At 33.1% G+C, this 11,549-nt stretch overlaps 1 protein-coding gene across 1 annotated transcript in view; it reads left to right on the top strand.

The window, feature by feature from the left end:
• The first annotated feature begins 5,925 nt into the window (after positions 1-5,925).
• LOC143229471 (tachykinin-like peptides receptor 99D) overlaps positions 5,926-11,549 on the top strand; it is a 165,395-nt gene continuing 159,771 nt past the window's right edge. The window contains exons 1-2 of the mRNA XM_076461838.1: positions 5,926-6,042; positions 6,410-6,833. Coding sequence (XP_076317953.1) covers positions 6,427-6,833 — 407 coding nt within the window. The 5' untranslated portion in view covers positions 5,926-6,042; positions 6,410-6,426. The remainder of the gene's footprint in view (positions 6,043-6,409; positions 6,834-11,549) is intronic.

The following is an 11,549-nucleotide window of genomic DNA, read 5'->3' as shown; positions in this document are numbered from 1 at the left end:
GGGAGAGAACTGTTGGATGAAATAAGTACCTTTTTATATACATGATTACAAATTAACTGTTTCTTCCCTTTCGAGTAGCTGTTTGTTGGCTCCTTGTTTTTTATAGATGTTATTGCTTTTAAACTGGCCTACTTTGTATCAGATAACTCCACTATAACCCGTGTTAAACGCCATGTCTTGGTGTAATTCATACAAGTAAAGTTCAGGCTGTCCAGTTCTCTTGATAGTCTTTATTTATTAATTTATATGCGCAAAGCTCGAAGTTTTAGATGTTTTCTAATATATATATATATATTGTTCTTGTTTCACTTCTCTAAGTTTACATAAACACAAAAGTTGTGTTAGAACTAATCTGATTTCCTTGTCATGTCTCTCCGGTTGGAAACACCAATATGAAAGAGCAATGCCATTCACTGTCGGCAATTTTATCTATTTTTTTCCCTAAAACGTGAAAATCAGTGGAATGTTGTTTTTAAAAGGAATTCATAACGAAGGTTTGTCGGGCGTTATAAGTGAAATGTAAATTTTGATAGGAATGTTAGACTGACAGAAAGAATGATACAAATGCAGAAAGCAACATTATTCCAAAAGTTACTACGTCCTCGATATTTATATGACAGTAATGCAAGATAAGTATTCAAATTAGTCCTATCTCTCAAGTAATGAATAAAAGAACCGTAAATAGAAGATACGGCATTTGTTTTGGGTATATTCAGTAGTGTGAAGTCGATAGTTAAAATATATCAAGAAATTTTGTGTTTTTTTCCAAACAACATAAAAACACATGCATAACTTTGGAACTTAATAAACTCTCACCAACAGAACATATAATTGTATATGTGTGTATAAAGCGTTTGTAAATTACATGAAAACCCCGCGATAAAATCAGACTATTAGAAACTAAAGCAATCATTGCAATAATACTTAAACACAAAATTATTATTTCCACAGCAAGCTACAGAATATCGGAAAAGATTAGTGACCAAATTTTCGTGACGAAATCCTGACTATAATTCTTCACAGTGCGAGAAAATATTTCAGTTAATACTGGACCGGGTGTTGCCTGGTTGCCGCTGAACACACTAGGAACTTGAAGCTGTGGCGCGTTTTTGAGGTAACTGTCATTTCCGTTATTCTACTAGTTGATTACCCTTCTCTGGTAAGAAATTCTAAATAAGAGACGGTTATGCCTAAACACCGTAAACTCTGAGTTGTTTATTAGTCAAGGTGACGCATAGTTCGCATTAAGATTGGAAATACCACGTGCCAATAATTTTTTTTAAAGTATAAAACTATTTTGGTTTTAACTTTAAAAAAAAAGGTGTTCTTTTAAATATAAAAGGTAAAACCCTGGCATGGTATAACCCTGCCTAAATTATGAATCAATGTCCGGCATGGATAGGTGGTTAAGGCACTTGATTCGTAATCTGAGGGACGCCGGTTTGAACCCCATCATACCAAACATGCTCGCCCTATCAGCCGTGGAGGTGTTACGTGACAGACAATCCCAGTATTCGTTGGTAAAAGAGTAGCCCAAGAGTTGGCGGTAGGTGGTGATGACTAGCTGCTTTCCCGCTAGACTTACCCTGCTAAATTAGGGACAACTAACGCAGATAGCCCTCGTGTAGCTTGTCGCTAAATTTAAAAAAAACAAACAGACAAACTTTACGTTCCGTTACCGAAAATATGCGCTCCACACTTTGGAGCCGTGATTAAGCCATAACAGCGGAAATCAAATGTCAATATTCAGTAAAACAAAACTAGCCTACAAGTTTGCAGTGTATACTGTTTACTAGCTATCTTTCCTTTCTCAAGTTGAATATTCAGAATAGCTATGCGCGAACTTTTTAAACAAAATTAAAAAACATCCTCTAAAATTTATACTGTGATTCATGTGCCTCCACGATTTGAACGAATAGGGTCATAAATATAATTAATTTAATCATCGGTTAGGTGACACCATAAAACATTAAATTTGAGTGTGTTTATATGTTAATCTTTATCAAACAAGAATAATAAAATTCCATAAAGATAAGTAAAAATCGATATATGCGTAATCTAACTCCCTAGTTATAGTAATATAGAAAGTTCTGCTATGAAATAAGAAACTTCAAAGTACAAAAATTAAAAATTAGGAAAAAAAATATACTTTACTTTGGTTCAGACTTATTTACTGGAAAAGTAATTTCCATTGTAGCACATTTGTCGAAGGACGCTGGATATTGCTTCTGAAACGAGATCTAAGCATGCCAAAAACATTGGAGGACTTTACAGTTCTGTAGTCCAATAGAATTTATGTGATTCCAATTTCTTTGTGTGTTTCTTTTACCTTTCTAAGGAAAATAAACGTTAAAAAGTGAAAGCAATGGTTTATTACGTCCAAGTTGAAAATAATGATCGAAATAATACTTATATTAAACAGCTTCATATTTTTACCGTTACTTACATATATATTCTACAAACAATATAAATATATATATATGTATACTAATATTACAAACAAATGTAATGCAGTTTTATATTGCCTATAAACTTTATAGATGCCCATACATATTGCTTCTGGGAATAACACTTTCACATAGGCAAACATTCATATAACAAAGTAGTCTGACACAAGATATCTGTATGTGTAATACAAAGCCTACTTTGTTATTTGTGTTTTCTGAGATGAATCTAACTTTAACCGATTACTATCTTCCACGTTAAGCAACTTCTGTATGAGTTATTCTTGACATTTTCAACATTATTAATCACTATACAGTTATCAATATTGTTGAAAATGTCACGAATAACTTCAAAATATGCCACACAGAATATAATCACTTAAATACTTCCAGAGAAGCCTACATATTTAGTATACATTAAAGTCAGGAGCAGCGCCACTGAGGTGTTTAATTAATCACCAGCAAATAATTAATATACCTTCCCTAACAGTAGTAATCGAACATCCCAAGCCCACAAGGTGATACCATAAGATCAAACCATATTATGGGCTTCAATCGTATACAAAACCTTCTATTTTTTTATTCTACGGCTTTCAACCAACTGGTTACTTTGCCTTCTTTTGGGAGGGAGAGATCCCCTTACGAAAGCGGTTTAGAAGAATGCTTTCCTTGTCTTCTGCTTTTTAGTGTGCTGCTACTCAGTACCTTGTAGCTAATATGCTATTGTGAGGATTAATCACACATTACCAGTTGTTCCTTGCTGCCTTTGTAACTAGTTTCTCCACCATCAAAATTGCCCAGCCCAGTCTTATATGCTATCTATTGGAAGAGTAATTTCCATTGTAACAAATTTGTTGAAAGACGCTGAGTGTCGCTTCTAAAACAAGATTTAAGCAGGCCAAAAGCACATTGGAGTACATCACAGAACTTAATAGTTACGTATCCCAATGTGATTTTGTTATTCCAGTTTCTGTGGTTATCGTTCTTATAAAAATACTTGTCGATATCAAAATATAGTTGGAAACTTGGGAGCCTTTGTCGGTTTGAAATCCTTGTTATCTTTCTTACAGTATTATGAGATAAACACAGCTCTGTTGCAGTGGTTTTCAGAGTTGAAAGTGTTTCTTTCATACCCATAACTTTCACGTTCCAGAAGAAAAGAGTGGGCTCAAGAGTGGTTTAGGGTTTCGGACTCCTGAGATGCTCCAGTTTGCGACTTTTGTTTTTACCGTTTCTATGGATAATATTGAAAAATCCTTTCTTCTAAACGTTGCGCTTTTGACCCCACATTATTTAATAATCTCCTTATGCGAATATTCTTCTTCGGAAATAGCTGCGTCATCTTCCTTCAGACATAAATCTACTTATGACAGAATTGGACAGGAATGGTCGGACAGCTGTTGTGAAGCAAATACATAAACGCTAAAAATGTTGCTCGTAACGCTATGACTTGCATTTACAGCAATATGTCACTACATTGACATACACAAATCATTCTCATAAAACACAATTAATTATTAGTATTTGGAGGACACATTAATTTCCAAAATTTTTAGAGGAATGACAAGAGTTTGGAACCATGGACAATGGGGTGTGCTTTCATGTCGATCTAAAACGTTAAATCTATATTTTGCTGAATAGTGGATTTGGAAATACATTGAGATGTTATAGAAAACTCTTAAAATTAAATGTCTTATTCTATCTGTAAATCAAAAACGTATAAGGATATGTTAACCTTACCATTGTATTATTAACACAGATCTAATGTGAAATGAATGTATATCATAACCCTTTCGAAGAGCCAGAAATAATTAAAATGTCAACATAATGATATTCAGTTTTCTTTACATTGTGATTACTTATAGTAGTTCAAAATCTGAAAATAAAGGTAACATTATAAATTATTTTACAAATAAACTTGATTGGTAATTAAAAGTTGACTCAATCGAGCTGATTCATTCGTCCTTTTCATGAGTAATTTTTAAAAGTAGTAATAGCATAGAATTGTGTATAATTTGTATTTCTTATTGTAATTTGATACTTTATATGTTAGTAATGTATCCAAGAAGGGTATCTTTAGAATACTTCCTTATATTGGAACAATAAATTCAAATAATCTTGACTATAAAATGATTTCTCTTTATAAATACCAACTTTAACAATTCTAGTTACAATTATTATATAAGAAATGGTACGAAGAGCCTGACATTATCTGGTGTATAGTTTTCCCACGCTGTTGATCTAGGGATGAATGGTTAGCATCCTGTTACTGCATAAACACGTTTCGTTATCTTGGGGTGTTAGATGTGGACCATACGTGACGATCAAATTTTACTTTGCAGTGAAATTAAAGTAGCAAAAGCGTGGGTCGTTGGTGCTCTTGATTAACTACGTTTTCTCTAGTTTACCAGTTCAAAATGTTTACATAGCTGTGAGCAGATAGCCTTTAGTGTAGTTTTGCGTAAGATCTCTGAAAACATACAATAAATGACATTTAACACATAAAAAGATGTTCATTAATTTCCTCTAGCTTTTCGTAACTCAGTAAAACTAGGTTCTCTGTCCTAGTTTCTCCTTGCTCATCTTAAACTGATTTTATGCTTGAAATTTCAAGAGTTGAATTTCGCTTAAAGTTACGATTTTTTCTATGAATGAATATTCACTCACAAATTTCCAAAGGAATTTGAATGTTGATATAACAAGAAACCACACCTGCGCTAATATCATAAATCTTATACTTTAAGTATATAACGAGTTAAATTTATGATTTTATACATAAAAATAAAACAAGGTGTCGCTGTACAGCAACGTTTCCTTTTAACGTTAAATATCTTCTTAATTTCATAAATCTATATAATGAGTATTTCAGTATTCTTCAAGACAGTTTGAAAACGTACAGAGAAAATTATCTCACCTTATAACAGGATACTGATTAGGCAACTCGAGACCGGAAACTTCTATTCACTATACTATGTTTCTTCATGTTTGTGTGTGTATATATATATATGTATTTATATTGAAACTGTTAATTTGAAAGCTTTAATTCAATTGCTAAGTTGTTTCCATTCTTTTAAAATGAATAATTGTTTTAAAAAAAAGGCATTGTACGCATATGGTAAACTTTGTATTTTTATCGTAAGTTTCAACTCTTCAGTTCAATAGAGTTGGTTTTCTTTGGCATGCATAAAATCTAAATAATTTTTTGCCAGTTTTATCTGTTATCTTTTTTTCAGAACTACGAAATCGTTAAGTGTATTTCGGCTGTACTTTAACTCATCTGCTTTGTCTCTGATCAACAACTTCCGAGATGGTAATCCTGGGGTAACGACAGGAAGCTGGGAGTAGCTAATTCCCCAAAACTGCAAAATACAAAGACTGTCGGCTCCTCAAAGGAAAACACAACACCATTCACTGAGTATAGTACTGCGCGTGCGTATTTATCAGTTTCTCTGAAACACTTCGCACGCAAACTGCCCACTCACTGTTCAACATACACCTTCCAGTCTCCCACTTCTCCATGTCTCTTTCTGGCCCTTGCTTATCACAGGTGAAAGAACGAAGGAAAAGAAACTCTGCTGTTTTGGTACTCTTAAAACAGGTAGGGACGGACTCTTTTCTTTCACTTGAGAATAAACGGATGGTCCTCGCAAAGTCAGGAATGGAGTTATTTGTTTTACGTACGAACATCTGTATCTGAAAATAAATGTTTAATTAGTTTTCAGTCAATCCCTCATACTAAGAAATACCCATGTTCTCTATAACCTGAGCACTATACGTGCTAAAGATCAAATATAGTTGTGGACTGACTTTAAACATCCAGCTGTTAAGAAAATGCAAAAACTGGACTTCGCAAGTTTTTTAAAATTTAAATTACCTTGTTCAGAAGAATTATTATCTTTGAATGAAATACATTTATTCTATTTATAATATTATAATCGATTAAAATTTTAAAATTATATTTCAAGAAATCACAATAGACAAGATGATGATTGAAAACTACACCATTTACGAAAACGACACTTCATCGGATGCTAATGGCACTTTGGCTTCTGAGATTCCAACAGGAAACGTTTATATTCTGCCATGGTGGCAACAGACGTTGTGGAGTCTTGCCTTTGGAGGGATGGTTCTGGTTGCAACAGGCGGCAACGTCATCGTCATCTGGATCGTCCTGACCCACAAAAGGATGAGGACCGTTACAAATTACTTCTTGGTAAACCTCAGCCTAGCAGATACCATGGTGTCCACCCTAAACGTCATCTTCAGTTTCTCTTCCATGTTGAATGGCGACTGGCCTTTCGGCAGTGCCTACTGCAAGATATCCAACTTCATATCTATCTTATCAGTAGCAGCCAGTGTTTTCACGTTGATGGCCATCTCTATCGATAGGTAAGTAGTATGCTTAACTGATATTACCAAAATACTTTTTCTTTCCTTGGCCTTTCCTTTCCTTGAAATAAACTTGACCATCATTTAGGTGAAAACAGTGAAACCTAAACTGTACTGATATTTTGAAATTTACAGTATTTAAGTTGTTATATTAACTTTTCTAATTCTTCAGCGGTATTGAGCCTTATATGGCTTATTTATCTAAATTATCTTAGGTGACAAAACAACTATTAAGCATCTATATTCTCAGATTTTTAATTAATTATTTATTTTAAACCTAAATATACAATAACTTGCGCTCTTTTGAAGCTTCAAGAAAAGTATTAGGTTAAAGGTCATTATTATTTACTGTTTATTCTTATTTATATTCCATTCAATAAAATAAATTTTATTTTCAATACTTCTGATCAAAACGAGATAACTATATAAATTAGAAATCAAAATTAATTCATTGGATAGTGTAGCTAAATATACATGTATTGGTCTAATTAACAGAATGAACTGTCATAAAACAAATACTTATAATAATTATATTACACTAAATCGTCAGTTGCTATTCATGACATTTCCGACCGTAATCCTAATAACGTTACACGTGATTCAGTCAACTCTGGAGATTCAGGTTAGTTCTAAATCTATATATTCTAAGCCAACAATTAAAAATAACTCTCATAATATGCAGTATGAAATATATTAATATATATATATATATATATATATATTAATTCTCCCAAGAATTTAAATAACATTAAAAAAACAACATGAGATTTAACTGTCGTAAGGAGAGACGGCTAGATTCAACAGCTTATTTGTATGCAGTTTAATAAAAAACTATGTTCTAAAGTTAGGCTTATTATTATTATTATAAGGATCCCAGTCTGTCATCTAAGCAGTGCAGTACCAAATACATAGCAATAACTTAATCGATCTAGAAATGTTATGTTTCTGTTGGTGTTTATGTATAATATTATTTAAGAAAAACAATATCCTGGGTAACGTTTTAGAAATCTCCTTTTGTGATTATCGCTCAGAATATTTACTAGCTTCGCGGCATATCGCAAGTATAATGCATATAATAATTGGATAAACATTAATAAGAGTAAGCCTCTTAAGTCTATAATAATAAAAGGGCGTGTTTGTTGGTCTGTGTGTGTGACCGCCATAACTCCAAAAGGAAAGAACATAGAAACCTGAAATTCTGCACCCATACTAAGTGAACCCTGAGGGTGTGGACTTGTGTATTATTACTGATATTATCTACGTGCGCGCGCGCATCGTTTTAATGAAGCAAGCTATAGTAAAGAAGTACTTCCATATATAACAACTTCTAATATATACAAAAGCCAATATGTTTTGGTTACAATGCGTTCCAACAACAGCTTTTATGTCCTGTTTCTTAAAATCAAAAGTACATAGGCTATACGATTATGTTAAAATGGATTCAAAATACATAAGCACCATCAATTATACACTTTCTTGATGACGATAAACCAACTTTAAATAAAAATGTATCTCAGAACAGCTGGTATGAGTATTAACATTTTTATTGATAAGCAAAGAACAGCGTTTCGACCTTCTAAAAATAGTTTTTTGTTTACCTTAAAATGACCAAGGAGAAATCATAAAACCCAAATTCATTTATCCAGATAGAATAGTTTTATTACTGTTTGCCCATTATGATTATAGTGACAGGGGTGTAAAGTGGCCGCGAAACCTTATAAATGTGATGAGCGTTGGTATAATAAGCCTAAAGTAAACATGTTTTGTGGGATCATCTAGCCTAAAACCAAGTGCATAAAATTTATCATGAATGTAAAAATATCGATCCAGTTTCCCGAATTAAGCTACTTTCTGTTATATCACCAACGTTTTTATTAAAAACAAACAAACCTATTCAATCAACGGAGACTCTAGATTAAGAAATCAACAAATACATATTTTTGTCATTTTCTCTGTCTACACGTTTCGGTTTATACTTTCAATGCACAAACGAACAAAAATATCCGCTTGTACCTTTTGTCGTTAAGCAACATGATATAAAAGCCTTTATTGAAACATAGTGTTACCAAAACACACTGGCTTTTCTATATATTAGAAGTTGTTATTCTAACTGATTTCTACCAGTATTTATTATATGAATACGCAACAAATTAATTTCATGAATTACATTAATTTTGATTGGCTAACGAAAGAACTTAACCTACGATTGACTGTCTCGACTACACTTTTCTATCTCATTGTTGGTCAAATTTGATTTCACAAAATGCATTTGTTTCAGGTATCAATGAAGTGTGAGGTTAGGGTATACTATGAAAGAGAGTTGGGTGGTAGTACTTGGCCCGTCATTTTTGACGGATTATACGCTAGTCAATCCCGGATTAAGGCATGGGCTTACCGGGCTGAAGCCCATGGCCTCACACTAATTAGGAGGCCTCAAGCTATGAATATAAATATATTGCACGTAGAGGTTTCGTCTCGAGGGGAATTTTACAAGTTGAAAAGCCTAGAGCCAATGAAACCCTTAATCCGGCCTTGACGCTAGTTAAATATATTGCATGAAGACAAGCATCATACACGCATTTTTCAAATTGTCATATTTTTATGTGTACATATTAGGATATAGAGAAAAAAGAGCTATAGTTAATATTCTTTACCACTTGAAAAGCACACGAATCGGAGTGCTAACGTTGTTGATTCAGAGTAAATAAAAATGTATAATAACACTAAATTTTGTAACACTTAAACGCCTAACATTTGGATTCTAGCATGTATTTTGAATAGCATGATTGAGACGTAACTGAACAATTGTATTTGTCAGCAGGTCATTCAATTTTATTTATTTATTTATTAAACCTTACAGTTTTATTATTCTGATGGGCAATTCGACCTGGAATTTTGTAAATTCAGATTCACGTTAAATCTTTCTTATAGATTTGTTAGATTTCACCAGCATTATTTATTTATAGTTGACTAATTTTTTGTAAGAATGTAACGGATTATTTTATATAAACTAAACAGTCTTTAATACCACACTTCATCAACCTATGAACAACACTTGTGCAGAAATATTCTGGAAATCAAACGAACAAGTTCGTCTCGTTCCAAGAAAACCTCTTTTCAACAAATTTTAAAAGCTGTTGTTCACGTAATGTGATTATGAGGTTAAATCAATATCTATGTTAAGCAATAATCAGAAATTTAAATCAGCTATCTGCGTTATCGATTATCGAATTCTGCTGGCCGACTACATTCGTGGTATCAAGTTAAATTAATTCGACTATTTTAATGATTATGAATTTAAATTAGCCGAGGTACTTCATTGATTATCATGTTAAACCTGTCGAATATATTAATAATTATTACATTAAATATATTCGTCATATCCATGGAAATGGCCGACTGTATCTATTAGCGACAGAACATTTCAATGTAAGTACGCCATTCTATCCACTGTAAGGTTTCCTCTAAGTTACTTTAAAAGTGATTACCTTTTAAGATTTCCTTACATACATCCGTATTCGGGATTTAGATATAAAAGAATTTCTATAGTTATATGTCTTTTTGTACTTAATTACAAGAGCCAAGAGAGATGGAGAATGATAGATCGCTTGTATTATTGATAGCCACCCCAGTGTAACTGTCTTTTCTCCACACTTTCTGTGCTGCACAGCAAAAGAAGTTTTACGGCATCAGTAATTTTCCATTGTACAAACGCCATTACATTTTCTTTCTTGTGAGCATTTGGTTCATACATATGTAATTATTACTCCTGTCGTGCGTGTTATATAAGACAACAAAAATACAGTTTCTGAACCAATACAAAATGTTAAGTACTAAACAAGACGTGTTTGTTTGTTTTGGAATTTCGCGCAAAGCTACATGTGTGTGCTAACCGTCTCTAATTTAGCAGTGTAAGACAAGAGGGAAAGCAGCTAGTCATCACTACCCACCGCCAACTCTTGGCTACTATTTTACCAACGAAAAGTGGGACAGACCGTCACATCATAACGCACCCACAGCTGAAAGGGCGAGCATGTTTAGTGCGACGGGGATTCGGACCCGCGACCATTAGATTACGAATCGAACGCTTTAACCCACTAAACAAGATACTGGCATTACAAATATTAATATTCAGTCGAAATATGTCTCGCTTGAGTTATGGAAGAGCATTAAAGTCCCCTTGCAAGTATTTTCAAGAAAAGAATTCTAAGCTATTGTTTCTCCTCTTTTGTTCTTCAGGTTAGAGATATTAAGGCAAATGAAAATCAGTGATGTCAAAGAAGCCTTACTTATACAACAACTTAAACCCAAAATAAACCAATATAAAGGAACACCTTTATACCTATATTAATATAATAAAATAAATAAAATTATATATTCAAACATCTAATACCGCCCTCTACATTTCGACACACAGTTACACAACCCCTTTCAAACATGTGGTCAGCTTCCGGTCAGTTACCTCTTTCTTTGTGAACCTGACGATGACCGAAGAAGGTCGAAACGTTGTTCGCTCTTCTATGTAAAATATTTTCTCAACCCAAACGAGCCGTTTTTGCATATAAGGCAAATGAAGTTGTTAAACTAAATATCAAAACGTAAAATCATGTCCAAAATATGTTTGTCTTGTGTTTGTGATGTTTATCATTATGTCCAAAGTATGTCTTTCACGTGTTTGTTGTGTTTATTTGATTGATATGCTTTTGTATGTAAAAA

The sequence above is a fragment of the Tachypleus tridentatus genome, chromosome 10, assembly GCF_004210375.1.
Source record: "Tachypleus tridentatus isolate NWPU-2018 chromosome 10, ASM421037v1, whole genome shotgun sequence".
In the NCBI taxonomy this organism is placed as follows: domain Eukaryota; kingdom Metazoa; phylum Arthropoda; class Merostomata; order Xiphosura; family Limulidae; genus Tachypleus; species Tachypleus tridentatus.
Note: the sequence above shows the minus strand (reverse complement) of the source record. Positions and strands in the feature narration are given on the sequence as shown.